The sequence below is a fragment of the Primulina tabacum genome, chromosome 5, assembly GCF_025594145.1.
Source record: "Primulina tabacum isolate GXHZ01 chromosome 5, ASM2559414v2, whole genome shotgun sequence".
Lineage (NCBI taxonomy): Eukaryota > Viridiplantae > Streptophyta > Magnoliopsida > Lamiales > Gesneriaceae > Primulina > Primulina tabacum.
The window spans coordinates 2,461,846-2,477,577 of record NC_134554.1 but is presented as its reverse complement, the minus strand read 5'-3'; the positions used below and the strand labels follow the sequence as shown (position 1 = coordinate 2,477,577).

Below are 15,732 nucleotides of genomic sequence, written 5' to 3'. Positions count from 1 at the left end.
ATACACTTACATTTGAACTTAAAAAATACATTATTTGAGTTTTGGGTATTCATGCATAATGATTTGAAATTAATCTCGGTGTATGTATATCTTTGGGTGGATAAATCATTTTACCAATGGATTGAAATGTCGCAAGTGGTGATTATTTGCTTACAACTACAACCCGAGTAAATATTAATCGAGGCATCACGAATGGGGGCAATCTTTGTCAGTGCTAAAGGTCCAGTTGTTATTCAGATTGCAGCAATGGTTATGTGGAGCATTTGGCATAACGACAATGACATCATGTGGAATTGAAAGGAATCTGACTTTTTTACTGAAAAGGAAGTGAACTTTTTCATTCTTAATTTTTAAAAGAAATATAAAAAAATTTAAACCCATAAAAAAAAATTGATCGAGTTTTTAATCAATGTGGGTCAATTTTGAATTTAATTTTCATCATTGAATCGAGATTCAGATCGAGTTTTTATCACGAGATTGAGTTTTCACCACCTAGGTCGAGTTGAGTTTTCTTTTATATTTATATTTTGATTTTGAGTTGAAATTTTCATTATGATAATTTGAATAAACTTTTTACATTTGAGATGAATTTTGATCTAGTTTTTATCGCTTGGATTAGGGATGTAATCGAGTCGAGCCAAGCCGAACTCTTGAATGTTTGAGCTTGGTTCATTTATAATCGAGCCGAGCTCGAGATTTATTTAACGAATATATGCTTGGCTCACGAGCTTATTCAAGCTTTAATCGAGCCAGCTTAATAAATATGAATTATACATTTAAATTTTTATTAAATTAATTAAAAAATAAATTATATATTTAAAATATATATATATTATTTTTATTAAAATTTGTAAATTTATTATAATAAATAAAATTAATGGATTTTTCTATATATTTCATAAATAATATGCAAAATCAATAAATTAAATATCAAAACTTTTATTTTTTCATTTAAAAATTACTCATAGAGCTACAAGCCGAATACTGTAAAACTTGAGTTTGATCTGTTTATCTTAACGAGCCTCATTAAACGAGCTCAAACGAGCTTTTATCGAATCGAGCTTCGAATAGGTCACAAACGATTTGGTTTATTTACATCCCTAGCTGAGATTGAGTTGATTTTTTTTAATTGAATTGAGTTTGAACTGATTTTTTTTTATTTGAGTAAAGTTTTAGTTTTTATATTTGGATCACATTTTTATTTTAATTTGAACTTGACATAAACAAAACAGTCCATTTGGATATCAATACCTTTTATTGAATTGTAAATGAATTCCCATACTGTTCTCTCGTTTTCCCGTCGAGGAATGTAAATTCCTTGAGGTATGCCTGTTTGATTGTTTTTGTTAAAGCGAAGCTGGTCACTGGAAGTATGCCTCAATGTAAGTTAAACCACAATGTCAAAATTGTCTTGCAAACCATGCACTTCCGGTTAATACTCGGATCATAAGATCTGCATCAACACATAGACACCAGGCAATATATGAATTTCCATGAAAAAAGACACTCAAATCTTGAAAACATGATCTAAACAATGAGGAAACAAAAACCAAGAACGCCTCAGATAGTCGATCTAACATCAAAACAAATGTTCAGACGGTAATTCCAGATATAATCAACCAAATGATCCTCATCGGCCTCCGTTTAAAACACCATTTTCAAGTTCAAGTGACTGTAATCGCACAAATCGGCTCCGGAGACAAACTGAAAACAATCGATCAACGGATTCCTATCAACATGCGAAAAAGTAAATTGATTTCGGCCCAATCAAAGCATCGCTTGTCATTGCCGATATTAAGCTGTAAGCGACGTGGCTTGGACCATGAAAGAAAAACCACAAAAAGCATAGTAAAAATAAGGGTACAAATATTTCAATAAAATGTCCTGGAAAGGAAGCGTCAGTTCTCCAAGGTGATTTAGCATCAATAATTCATATTTCAGCCGCAAATTACCCATTGTCACATGAGATTCATCCTTTGCTTCCTTACGCGTAAAAAAACTTTAAAAAATTGGAATTCGGTTTCGAAATTTATGATAATTATTACAATCGAAAATGGAGTAAAAATAGCTGCGATCAGAACCTGTCGGGATTCACAGTTGACATCAGGAATTAATCAGTGGATTGACAGACTTCATGAATTCTATCTTCACCTCGCCAATTTTTCGATTTTATAAACCAAAATTGATCGCCGTTTAATATATGTATAAAAAAATGAGAAAAAAGGGTAATTAAACATAAAACATAAAATGGTGAAAGCTCAGAACTTCTTAGAGGTATTAAGCGCCGTCATCGATGAAACATCTCCAGCACTAATTCGAATCTTCGTCATCGCAAATTAAGCTTGATTGAAAAAATAAATTGAGAAGAAATTTTTTTCATTTTTAAAAGAAGATTCAAATTCGAGGTTATATGGGAAGAAGAATTCAAGAATATATAGAGAGCGCACGACAGAAAACCCTAGATTGTAGAAAAGGTAATTTTGTGTATACGGTGGCGGCGCCTCAAACCCTAGTTCGGTGGACTGATACATATATATCATATTTTTTTGAAAATAAATTATATTAATTTTTTAACCCTTGAAAACTTGTATTTTTAATTTACCCCTTTTTGTACGTGTAAATATTTATTTTGACGCTCTTTTATTACGTTGATCCCTTTCAATTTAATTTTAAATATAAAAAAAAGAACTCAAATTTATCTTCTTCTTTTTTTTACTTCTTAAGATCTCATTTTTTATGGACTGAATATATCATTTAACATTAGGTTGTATTAAATCAACGAATTTGAGATTAAAAAAATTATTTTAAATACATTCTCATTAAAAATTTCTTAACAAACAAAATTGTGATGTATTTCAAATTCATTTTATATATCTTAAACTTCATGAGTGCAGCCTTCAATTTTGTTTTAAAATATCGTTATTGGTAATATTACATTTCAAAAGGGAAAGATATGAAACAAATGAGTGACGATGATTTATTCTCCAATTGGATTTAATCACCATTAGCACCTTGATTATTATCCGAAAGAAGAAAACGGAAGTCACTAGCGTAGCATTTTTAAAATCCTTTGGCATTAAATTGGGTTAAATACATGCACGTAAAATTCAGGAAGCATGAGGCAGATCGGATTGCTTGATTCAAGGGATAATCTTTATGGTTTCTAGATTTTTGATTCTATCTAATGGTTGCACTTTGAAATAAAGATCCCATCTGGATAACAGATATGAGATGAGATTGGTTTCAATTGTTTTTTTGAATTTTTGTTAGGAAGATTAGGAATAAGCCTCGTATTTAATCACATTCAGTAAAAATGAAAGGCAAGCATAAACTCACTTTGCTACCGCATATTGCATGAGATCGGGAGGTTCTCTCTTGACCAGTCTCTACATATCTGAGTAAAGCCATAGGAAGAAAATGAAGGAAATCCAACAAACCCAATATACTCATGGATTTACACGATCGCTCCATGTCTCGAACCATAATGAGATCCTACGCACGGGAACATAACAAGGTATCTGTAAGTGCTGAAGATAGGTTGGCTACTAGGTAAATAAGCGGTATCAGCAACAGAGTCATATTCGCTTGCTAGTTGCTACCTTCAAAATGTAGTAATTAATTTTCATATATAAACTGCTTACTGATGGAACCAACCAAGCATCAGCATTCATAACTACGAAATCACAAACTAATAGTGAAATTTCTTTTCAGGGACTTTCCTGAAGACAAATATAAATGATAGACATAAAGGTGACAGTAGCAAGATATCAACCAGCAGTAGAAGACATTAAAAACCTGTAAGTAGCGAGTGAATCATAACATAGCCAGAAGTTTGAACATCAAAACCTTCATCCTACAGTAAGACATACGAATGCAGATGAGGTGGAGACAATCACATGTTTCCAAAACCCAAAAACTCATATAAAGGAACTATTATACCTGTAATTCCCGTATGAGAGGCAAGCTACCAGTGATAGAATATGGCTTTACATGCCCAACAACCTCTTCGGTAGCTTTGCATAATACATGGAAACCACGAGAATCAAGATTACAAGCTACTCCAAACATTGCTTTGTCAAAACTTATAGCAATTCTGTGGAACGAAAGAGAAAAGAATAGGCAAGAGTCCAAAGAAAATAGAACCGAAACAAAAAATGAATAAAATTAACTTGTCTTCAATTTTGAGCTATGATACGATGAATTTACAAACAGACAGCTGGAAAAAGAAGAAATAGACATACGTAATAGTACTCAAATTTATACTCAACCTAACATCTCCAGAAATTGTACACTCAGCTGGAATCTGATTAATGCCGTCCTCTGGATCTGTCATAACATAGTGACTCAGGAAAGAAAACCCCCATAATCGACAAACAAACTATGGATACGCCAGGTACCGTGCTTTATGGTGGAGAACTTACAATTCCACTGAGTTGGTTTCATGGTTGATGGTGTTGCAAAGCCATAAACACTTTCACTTGGATGTGGTGGAAAGTCTTTGTAAAACCGTGCTGAATTTCTTTAAGAGCTTCCAGAGCGAGCTCCAATGGATTGATTGCCTGCAGGTATTCAACAAGAAAAATGACAAAAAAGTGACTTGAAATAATACATTATGTAATTGTAGTATTAGCGTAACATATCTCAAATGCTAGAAATAAACGCATTCCGACTATCTTTTCAGCTTCATTTCACAAAGTGGGATTGTTTGACAGATGCTTCTTAGGATAAAATTACATCTGATATTGATTTTAAACTTAAAACCATAGAGTTACCACTTACTAGTTGCTAAATAAACAATGACATCTGTTACGAACAAAACTGTCAACTTTTATCGCTCAAAAACATGAAACATACAAGAGGTAACACGTTCACGCAAAGTTCATCTTATTAATCCTTTCAAATGAGTTTATATAAGAAAACTCTAAGAGGAAGTACCTTGTGGGCTAGACCACTGCGAAATAGCTTGCCACAAACATGAAGCTTCCATGGTATCATGCCACCGGTGCCAATACATGGCTGTTTATCTGCCGTGTCAATCCAAAACCTGCGAGGAGAGATAGAATCACTTATTTATCACCGAATTCATTTGAATTACCTACTCAACACACTTAGTTCTAGAATTGATCATTGAGTTGGTCGAATATCGATGTCATGCAGGATATAAATACTTAGGATGATGTGGTGGACGTACAATGGTCCATGCTTTAATTTATCAAGTAATCCAGCTCTCACTAATGCATCCACTCCTACTTGAGGAATCGATGAGTTCTCTTCACCTAGCAATGAAGACCGCAACTACAGTGGACTTAAGTGTAGGTTTTGACTACCCGAGCTTCCGCATTAATTCAGTCACAAGGGCAACATGCCCCAAACAGTCTGTCGTTCCGCGCCCTCTGAGTTTGTCTCCTTCAATGATCAAAGAAAAAGGATCAAAATCCTGCACAAAAGTTACCTAATGGTGAACAAAGTTCACAACAGGATCTCAGAGGAAACATTTGCCCATTGATTACACCAAACATCCAAATAACCGCAGATTCAAATTTTATATAGCACATACCTCTTTTTAACTATTTATCAAATCCATAATCAATCCTCAATAAGAAGAAAGGATTTCCAGATAAATTGGGAAAAAGTTTATTCCTTCCACTTTTGACACATGGATAAAAGTTATCTATGTAAAGCATTTGCCAAAATACATCTTGATTCAATGATTCTTACACCAATAATGTCGACAGCATTTTTTCAAAAGATGAGAATGTTCAAAGAAATGATTTACTCTAATCATACAAAAGGTGAATTTGAAGGTAACAAATATCTGAACCTAGAATAGTTTTCAATTAAAGACTGAACTTTGAATTCAGAAAATAATAATACGAATTAGACTCAAAATGGATTTGACCAAAATGTAAAAAGTAAATCCCAACAAAAAACTTCACTTTCTTCATATATCTGATGCAGATATATGAAAAAAGGCAAGAAACTGGCAAATCAATTCAAAAAAACTGCAACACCACCAAGTACAAAGTCCAAAAATAGCACTTCCTTCCAACCAACCAAAACATGAAAACATAAATAAAACTATAAAAAAAGCCAGCATCACCAGCAAGATATCCATGGAAAAAGCACCGGAAGCACATTAAAATCAGTGAGAGCACAGCATTGGCCAAGAGTTTCAAAATTCTAAAAATTGCACACCCTCATACTAAGCTCAATTTACCAATCGGATACCCACAAAGAACTTTTATTCTCTTCGACTTCGTAATTGCAATCATAAATACAAATATTCACTCTCCAGTCTCCAAAAGTCGAGAATTTCATTTACTTAAAGAACCGAACATTGGCCGGATAACCGATAGCAAAACAATTCCAGAGGTCGTAACACCCAAGCAGGAAAGAGCATAAAAAATAACATCTCTTCCGATCAATCAAATGATACAAACAAAAAACATAACAAAGAAATAAAACGAGGGGACACATTAAAATCCGCGAAAACACAGGGATTCTGAAGCAAACCAGAAACGCAACACGTACCCAATCAGAGGGGTTGGCACTTGGCAGTGACGACGTGAGACGTCCATGTGCATGCCAACGAAGGACAAGAACTTCCCGGGCTCAGTCCCGGGATACTCAACATAACAATGAGATTCCCTCTGTTGGGCTTGTAAGTAACGTGGTTCAGGACAAGTGACTCGCCGCCGGTGGCGGTGCTGACGGGGCGGAGGACATCAAGCACGTGTCTGACGATCCTGTCCTCCTCCGGGATGAGCTCCGGCGGGTTTTTCTGTACCTACACCGACTCTCCGATCAGCTTCCCCAAAAGGGCGATAAAGGAATCCTTGTTCAGGTCTGCTAGAGTGTGCTCGACGCTAGCTGTCGCCATTTGCGTTAACTCCAAGCTCGCCAACTCCTCTTATATAAATAGTTGGGCTTTGGGCTTAAACTCCCACTGACATGAATAAATAGATATCGCTCTCCGAAGAAAAGCTTGATTTCTTAAAAAAAAAAAAAAAAAAAAAAAGCTTGATTTTATTTATTTACATGTAAGAAAAGAGCAATTGCGTGGGCCTATCCATGTTTTCATATGTTTTACTCGTACTAATATTTTGTGTGTTTTTTTTAGCATAGTGAGTTTCTTCATATAACTATCGAGGAAAATTGCTTTTTATATTTGTATGTTAGTTTCTTTGCAATTTAATTTTTTAAATGGTCAAAATTTCAATTTTAATTCAATATTTTTGTAATTTTTTTTTGTAGTTTTAGTTATTTTCTCTATATAATACTGGTGTGTCCGCTAACGTGTATGAAAAAGAATAAAAATACAAAAAACAATATATATATATATATATATATATATATATATATATATATATATATGATTAAGATTGAAATTTGATTACATAAAAATCCAAAATAGTAAAATAAATATAAACAATTTTCTCTAACTATAAGCGTGAGAATTTGGACTAGTCAGTAGTCACCCCCGAGAGGTCAACATATAATTTCTAAGAACTGAAGAAGAAAATTCAAAATATTTTAATATTAGAATAAATAGTAAAAGAATTTTCCAAAGTTTTAAAACAAGATTGAAATAGAATATAATCTGAAAAGGTCTACGCCACCGTTTTCTTGGTGTGTTTATTTCTATTTTTATGCAGCCTTAATTATTGCTAATACCTTGTTTTTTTTTTAATCTTATTCCAATGGTTACGATGCTGTTTGGTTTAATCGAGGTCTTCAAATTGGTGTTGTATTTTCGCAACTCCATAGAAATTATAAAAATATATTAATTGATTAGAATTACTTCTCCTAACCTCAAAACACTTGCTTCGAAGACTCTTGCCCAGAAACCAACGTCGCACAATATATTTTGGCAACTCTATTAGGATTTTCGTTGAAATGAGTTTAATTTGACTTCCATGACATTTTTTTATAAATAATTTGTGAAAATATTACAGTGTTAAACACAATCCCTAGATTTCGGAAATGTGCATACTTCAACAGCATAGTATTTTTTTAAAAAAATTAATAAACTGAGATTTGATTTAGAAAGCTATGCCAGCTCTGAAGCACGTGCTTGTACAGTCTGTTTTGTATAACAAAATTATCTTTCAATTAAAATTGTCATATAAGGCACAAAATTGGGACAAATATATTAAATAAAGAAATTAGGAAAAACACAAAAAACGAAAACAAAGGAAAAAATGGTAAAAAATTTTTTAAAAAAAACAAAGGTAGTACCGAAGTATTGCAAAAGTTGCCTCCCACCCTCAAATTTAATACATAACTAGCACTCCAACAAACGCTTTGCGTGCCTATATAGTTTGTTAATTTTTGAAATTTAATAATTTGATTTATAGTAATGTCATGATTAAGGTCATATTGCAAATCAGTGAAGGACATAACCGAATTGAGGGACAACAGCAAAAAATGAGAAACAAGCCATTCCAACTTGCCAAATAAATAAAAATAAAAAGGTAAAAAGAGGAAGAGGGGAAGAGAAGAAAAGGCCACACCAACAGATCAAAAAAGAGCAGTCTACAGTCTACACCCTCAGCCTTAATATAGAAATAGATAGATAATAGAGACGGAGATTACTATCATATATGAACAAAAAGTCATTTAAAATAAGCATCTGATATCTTTCGTAAATCATCCTTTTCTCTTCCCTGTAACATAATAGTATACTATATCCCCACTTGTGCAATTTCTGTGTACTTGACTATCTTGATTCCTAAAACAACATTTTCTTAATGGTCACTGAATCTATAATATATCAATTTCTTAATTCTGCATTTTTTTCTTCCCAAAACATCTCTTAGGACTTTAATAATGATATCATACACTACACTAGCAATTCCTATGGGTATGAGCAAATCAGCAGAAACATAAACGCGTGGTGGAAAAAAATAGAGCAAAATAGTCAAGAATGCCAGCGGGGAAGATGAGAAAATATTCATCGCATTCAGACACAAATAAGAGAAGCAAAAATGCTCTATCCCATCTCAAGAAATCGGACAAAAATAAACATAAAAATAAAGCTCCAACCTCCAGAAGTGATTGAAATTTAACGTGTAAATATTTGGGAAACAGCTAGCAATCAACATCGTTATTTAAATGCAGTCATTGTTTGTTGCTAAACGCCACTGTAATGTCCATCAAAAATATAATATCACTACCAGGAGCAAGAATTCGCAAGTTACAAAGAAACACGTTACACGAATAACAGAACAGGTGCTAAAGCGCACAGCAACATTGATGGAACTGCAAGGTTCAATCTACATCAGAAAGCTTACAAGAATTTGAAACTTCTATTATCCTATATGCTACATGCTACAGATCTATCCAAGTATAAGAACCAGTAGCCTAGTCTTTGTCTCATCTCATACTAAATTAAAACCTGTCGTCGAAATAGACAAACTACAGCTGCTGAATAATTCAAATTCCAAACAAGGCAGTATACACAACAACACAATGGCAAAGAACCAAGGCTGTATATTTCAAGAAGGGCAGCATGCAACCCATTTGCCTAGCATCATCAACAGAGTGCCACTACTACGGAAATATACGAATCAGCATCAAGAAATATAGCAGCATCACTTAGCTCGTTTATTTCATATGATGCAAGTACACATTGATTGGAGCAAATTAATCCCTCCAACTTGGGCTCGGAAAAGGCAAAAATCCGGAAGGTGATAGAGGGAAACCATAACCGGGAGAGGGTGGTAGTGGAGGCCCCGGACCCAAAATCCCGGACTGGCTCGCTGAAGAGAATGAGAAACCGGGTGAAGTTGGGGGAAGATACTGATATCCTGGAGAAAGAAGAGGATAAGGTGAACGAGGCGACAACAGATTCCAGAAGCCAGTAGGAGAAGGCACAAGAAATTGAGAATTTGGAGAGGGCATAGGGGGAGGAGGCCTATGCATCCTAGGTGAAGGAAGAGTTGGCGGAGGACCATTCAAACGGGGTGATTCAAGAAGTGGTGGAGGTCCATTCAATCGAGGTGAAGCAAGAAGGGGTGGAACTCCATTAATTCGTGGAGAAGGTAGCATAGGCACGCCAGGGTTAGGATGTATATACGGTGGAGGCTGAGATTGGGGTTGCCAGGGACCCTGGTCTATGATCGAATTTTGAAGGTAACGCATGTAAACAGATGTAGGAGACTCGGTAGTATTGGTCCAAACATCAGTAGGGGTTGGGGGCAACCATGCAGTTGGTGAAGATTGCCGATCAAACTGGTGAGGAGGGGGTGGTGGTCTCCTATAGTTGTTGGCATTAGGAGGTTGTGCCATAGGCTGTACTTGTGTAGGTACTGGGAACGGTAAATGAGGATGAATTTGGACAGGAGGTCGACTAGTTGGCGCCAAAGGCGGAGGTCGAACTCTCTGTAACCTGTTATTAGGGGGTTTAGGTTGGTTTTGTAGAGGTCTGGCCATTGGTTCTCGGGACGGCGAACCTGTGAGCTGCTGAACTATGTTTCGAAAATCGTTCTTGTTGATATTATAGACTTGGGGCTGAGGCTGCTGCCTGGAAGGGCTGGAAAAGTTAGGCTGGTGCAGTGGACTTTTTTTAATGTTTTTACCTAACTTGTTTACCCCAAGATGATCAGCCTGCCTGCTATTTTGTTGATTGTTAGAATTATCCATAGCTTTTCGGGAAATCAGCTACAGCTCAAGCGCATAAAAGTTCAACTCCTCTTTTCTTCAAGAACAATTAGTACTTCCCAGAATCAGTGCATCAAATCGTTCCAAATGCGGAGCAATTAACCAAATAGAAGCACATGTAAATTACCATACATTTGGATTCTTGGCCAGAAATACCTCCAACCTATATCTTGTTTCATCGCCTAAATACCCAGAAAACCTTCAAACCCCTCAAATTCTTGATCCCTGAACATCTAAAAAATCGACCAAGAACAATAATATCAACTACTACAACTAGCTAGAATAAAACATAAATACACCGAAAAGAACCAGCTGAATATCAAAGGGGGAGGAAATTTACTCCTTGCGTGGTGGAGAATGGACTCCAGCTCCGTGTGGATTTCGCAGAACAAGGTAAACCTAGAGCGAAAATGGTAAAGGGACGCTTGTTTGGTCAACAGGAAAGTGGATGGAAAAGAAATTGGAAGTCCATTAGTTAAAAAAAGGATTACATATGCGCTTCCCGGCCCCACAAAGAAGAAAAGGATAGCAGCCCTGAGCCTTCAAAAAATTAAAATAAGTTTCTAAAAAATTTAATAAAAGGAACCGGGTTTAGCCCTTTTCTCTATTATTTTGTAAACAAACATTTATGGAATCACAGTCTATTCTTCAGATACAAAAATTCATATAAAATCGTCTCATAAATCAATTTTATGAAATATATATTTAACAAGTTTGGCTCGACTTCGGTTCGTTAAGTGAACTTGTTTTTGAGCTCGTTAAATAAGCTTGTTTTCGAGCTCGTCGAGAATTTTTAATGTCAACATAAATACGAGAATTTAAGAGGATCTATTTTTTATTTTATAGTGTTTCAATCATTTTCATTACACTTAAATTTCGACGTGGAACAACGTACATTATTATTATACATCCAAGCCCAACAAACTAGTCAACGCGAGCTTACATGCCCAATATCTTTAAACTCGATCAAGTTCGGCTAGATAAAATTTTTGAACTTGAAATCAAGCTTAAACTCGGCTCGATAAGCTTAATGAACGAGTTTTTTTAGCTAACCGAGCTCTAAATAAATCGCGAACGGTTTGATTCGTTTACGTCAATACTTGCGAATCTACAAATAACATTTACCTAGATATGATTTGTAATTTTTAAAATCCAAATTTTAATTTCGATTTTTATAAAATTTATAATTTATAATATTTTAAATTCGAAGCTTAATTATTTTGCACATTCGATTTGTATTTAAATTTAAAAAATGCGATTATGTTTTTTAAATCAAAAAATAATTTTTTTAATAGATTTTATTTTTTTTATACCGAGAGTAACTCTATCAAAAAGTTCGTATATGCATGCAATACATGTCCAAATAGTGGTAATTGGTAAGTTGAGGTGAACATTCGTCAGTTCTAGTACACGGAACCGAATTTAGAATTACGGAATCGAGTCGATTTTTTTTTGCACAACTAAACCGCCTGAATTTATACAAAACCGAACCAAATTAAAATGGATAAACTCTTTTTTTTTTTTTTAAAAAAAAAGAGAAAGTAACTAAGAACACCGTATAAATGTACTTCTACTGATTTAAAACAATACCTGGAAGGAATTTTTTTCAACATAATCGCATAAACACCACATTATATACATAAAATGGAACATGACTCATTCATTTAATAATATGGTGATTAATAAACTGTTTAATATGGTTAATTGAATTTAAAATATAAAAAAATACCGATTTAAATAATTTTTTTAAAAAAAAAAAACTAAAACCAAATTTTCGAATTAATCCAACCAAATTAGCTAGATTTGGTCGGTTAATTTGTTTAACCAAATTGATTTCACCACCCTAGTGTTAAGAATAAAGTTTGGAATAGACCAATTTTTGGGGGCTTATAAAAAATTGTTTAGGCAACACAGAAAGTTTAAAAGGGATTTAGTTGCCATTTTTATAAGAATACTTAGACCCATAGGTCATAATTGAAGCAATTCTTGTGTTGGCCTAGTGCATTATTACCATGCACCCAAAAAGCCAAATAATGACAACCTATACAAGCAAAAACATCGTCCACGTCTAGCATAGTTTATAAGTTACTACGAGGTATACACAATGTGCCCGGAAGAATATCGACCACCTTTGTTAATTGTCCAATTTTAGTAATATCAATCACATATATTCATTCTTTCATATAATTCAACGACCCTAAATAAAGGAACAGATTCCTTTGGTGTATCCGTTGAAAAGAAATATTGTAAGAGCATAACTTAGCCACTCGTGTTTTTTGACCAAGTTGCACACTGAAAGAAGCCAATTAACAATCCTAATAAATCACGTTAGGTTGGACGAAGGATCCCAGAATATATGCATATCTTTCATAAACAACCAATGATTCTCAATTTGTCTGGTAAATATCGCGAATAAGACGCGTTTATGGATGCTTCGATGATGCTGAAAAAATTTTGTTGTTTTACAAGCATACGATCTATTGTCTGTTTCGATTTAATACAAAGTCCGACGTAATTATTTTTGGATTTCAGTTATTATGGTTGTTAAACAAGCTGGTGGGAATAAATTGAAGACTTGTCGGAGGTGCACGTACGTTCTTATTATAATCTTATCCAATCCTGTCATAAACTATAACAATATGTAAGAGTCTTGATACGGGAATCATCGCTTCACATCCTGTCATTTTTACAAAGAACAAAACAAGAAAAAAAATATGCGCCTACATTTCGACGTCGTCTATAAATAATCGAACATCGCGTATTGCACAAGTTCGTGGGACATCAAGAAATGGAAATCGGATGCCAAAAAAGAGAAATGGAAATCTGCACGAACTCGGAAAAGCGTGTCTTATTGATGGTTGAAGATGCAGCAGCCAAGTGCGTTAAGAGGCGTCGTAGATCACCTCTATCCATATCGATAGGAAACAATCACGGTCAACAGAAATCTGTTATTACTACTTCAACCGCTGCTACGACGATAAAACGAAGTTCTAGATTTCGAGGAGTAAGCAGGTGAGTCTCTATACATTGAAGCCAACAAATAGGCCAAATAACAGGATTTTTTAGTATCAAATTCATGCTTTGTAAAACCAATAAAAACCAAGTCACAGGACCATAACACAACTTTGACGAGTTAGGGGACTAAAAAAGAAAACTTAACAACTTAGTATCACATGCAGGCATAGGTGGACGGGTCGTTTTGAAGCTCATTTATGGGACAAAGGATCTTGGAATGTAACCCAGAAAAAGAAGGGTAAACAAGGTACTTGTAACATTTCAAGTAATATTTAGTAAATTTCAAAATATAGATTCATATAATAAATATTTCTAATATATTGTTGGTTTTTATTTCACAATGTCGTCTGGCTATGATTGTTAATTTGCATGGAACACGCAGTCTATCTTGGTGAGCGCCTACAATTTATACTTACATAAATACTTACATATTATATATTGCCACAAATTAATAAACATGATCACGAAATTATATTTGTAACTAGGAGCCTATGATGAAGAAGAAGCTGCAGCAAGAGCATATGATTTGGCTGCAATCAAGTATTGGGGAACATCAACATACACAAATTTCCCGGTATAATTATATATATCATGCATGTGATTAAACTTCACAAACAAATAAAAATCAAAATTAAATATTTATACATACTATTTTTTTTCCTGCAGATATGTGATTATGAGAAAGAGGTAGAAATAATGCAAAATGTCACCAAGGAGGAATACTTAGCCTCTCTTAGGAGGTATCATCAGCCACCGGCCAGTCATGAAATTTTTTATGTATATTTCGGTTTAAACATGCTGGATCCAAACGCATTCTTGATCACTTGAGCTTGCATATATTATACACACACACACACACACACACACAGAAGAAGCAGTGGTTTCGCTAGAGGTGCTTCCAAGTATAGAGGAGTGGCGAGGCATCATAATAATGGAAGATGGGAAGCAAGAATTGGTCGTATTTTCGGAAACAAATATCTTTACCTTGGTACTTACGGTGAGTCACCTATCCATTGATCCAAATATGTGAGGTTGTTAAAGTTACTGTACCTCCTGTTATTGTGTTACGAATATATTGAAAACTGTATTCATGTTATAAATTTTTTTGGATAACTGTAGGTACTCAAGAAGAAGCCGCACATGCATATGATATAGCTGCAATCGAATACAGAGGAATCAATGCAGTCACTAACTTTGGTCTCAACACTTACGTTAAATGGCTGGGTCCTGATCATCAAAATCCAGCTCCATTTCAAACTAGAGGATCATTCGAAAGAGACACCGCACACGCCTACAAATCTAACTATATGTGTGTTCCAAAGAGAGAACCGGAATTGGTTGATCCAAATTCTTTTGCAACAATGGATCCCGCAATGATCTCTTCATTCAAAATCTTGGAAGAAAAATGTTTGACGCCGCTCCGTCCATACAATAAGGCCTCGTCTCCGACTGCATTAGGCCTTTTACTCCGCTCTTCCATGTTCAAACAACTCGTGGAAAAGAATTATTCATCTGAGAGCATGTCGATTATTGATCACGAAAACAACGCAAAGATTCAAAATAATAGATTGGAATTGCCAGGAGAAATGCTTAGCTAATAGCTAGAACAGTGTCTCTTGAATGCCACAAAATTACAGTTAGCTGCCAAGCATTTAGCTACGGACATACGTTGTCCGAAATTGTTTAACAAATAAAATCGTTTCGTTTATTACAATGTTTAGAGTTCTGAGACTTGGAAGTGATTTTGTTGGTTAGGTACTAAGGTTGAGCTGTAGCTCCGGATGTTGATTAATTATGAAAAGTTAAAATAAATTAAAACTCATTAATTATGCATGCTATTTTTCGAGTGAGGGTTAATTGTGTACATTGTGTTGGAATACTTGCAATTATAAAAGGAATTTAACAAGATCTGAAGAAGGGGCAGTACCAAATCATAAATTTTTCCATGTGACAAATTCATCGATAAAATAGTAATGTGGCCAGGTATCAATATTTTTTTTTAAATATTTATACAAATAAATAAGTCCAAAAATATAAATAAATAAATAATAAATA

General features: G+C 34.5%; 2 protein-coding genes, 1 long non-coding RNA gene, 3 other non-coding genes and 1 pseudogene across 7 annotated transcripts; 1 reads left to right on the top strand and 6 right to left on the bottom strand.

Moving 5' to 3' along the window:
* Window positions 1-1,642: 1,642 nt before the first annotated feature.
* On the bottom strand, window positions 1,643-2,561 carry LOC142545428 (uncharacterized). The gene is made up of 2 exons (XR_012820270.1): window positions 2,082-2,561; window positions 1,643-1,729 (listed from the first exon to the last, which is right to left on the bottom strand). It is a non-coding gene; the product is annotated as an uncharacterized LOC142545428 (long non-coding RNA).
* LOC142547919 (small nucleolar RNA snoR2/U65) lies at window positions 1,671-1,822 on the bottom strand. The gene has a single exon (XR_012820814.1). It is a non-coding gene; the product is annotated as a small nucleolar RNA snoR2/U65 (small nucleolar RNA).
* Window positions 1,891-1,985, bottom strand: LOC142547910 (small nucleolar RNA Z101). The gene has a single exon (XR_012820805.1). It is a non-coding gene; the product is annotated as a small nucleolar RNA Z101 (small nucleolar RNA).
* LOC142547915 (small nucleolar RNA snoR14) lies at window positions 2,071-2,156 on the bottom strand. Its single transcript, XR_012820810.1, has one exon. It is a non-coding gene; the product is annotated as a small nucleolar RNA snoR14 (small nucleolar RNA).
* Window positions 2,562-3,787: 1,226 nt separating the features above from the next.
* Window positions 3,788-6,984, bottom strand: LOC142545109 (acetylornithine deacetylase-like; annotated as a pseudogene).
* A 2,165-nt stretch (window positions 6,985-9,149) lies between these two features.
* Window positions 9,150-11,151, bottom strand: LOC142545426 (protein HAIKU1-like). 2 transcript variants are annotated; one of them, XM_075652613.1, is made up of 2 exons: window positions 11,003-11,151; window positions 9,150-10,887 (listed from the first exon to the last, which is right to left on the bottom strand). In XM_075652613.1, exon 2 carries the CDS (start codon window positions 10,642-10,644, stop codon window positions 9,646-9,648), a length of 999 nt encoding a protein of 332 aa, XP_075508728.1. In that variant the 5' UTR covers window positions 10,645-10,887; window positions 11,003-11,151; the 3' UTR covers window positions 9,150-9,645. The 2 variants fall into 2 exon arrangements, with proteins under 2 accessions (XP_075508728.1, XP_075508729.1); XM_075652614.1 differs by having other exon boundaries at window positions 9,150-10,895; window positions 11,003-11,127.
* Window positions 11,152-13,477: 2,326 nt separating this feature from the next.
* LOC142545108 (AP2-like ethylene-responsive transcription factor At1g16060) lies at window positions 13,478-15,386 on the top strand. Its single transcript, XM_075652079.1, has 7 exons — window positions 13,478-13,674; window positions 13,842-13,924; window positions 14,060-14,068; window positions 14,163-14,251; window positions 14,344-14,417; window positions 14,547-14,674; window positions 14,797-15,386. The coding sequence occupies exons 1-7, from the start codon at window positions 13,478-13,480 to the stop codon at window positions 15,273-15,275; spliced, it is 1,059 nt and encodes a 352-aa protein (XP_075508194.1). The 3' UTR covers window positions 15,276-15,386.
* The last annotated feature ends 346 nt before the right edge of the window (window positions 15,387-15,732 follow it).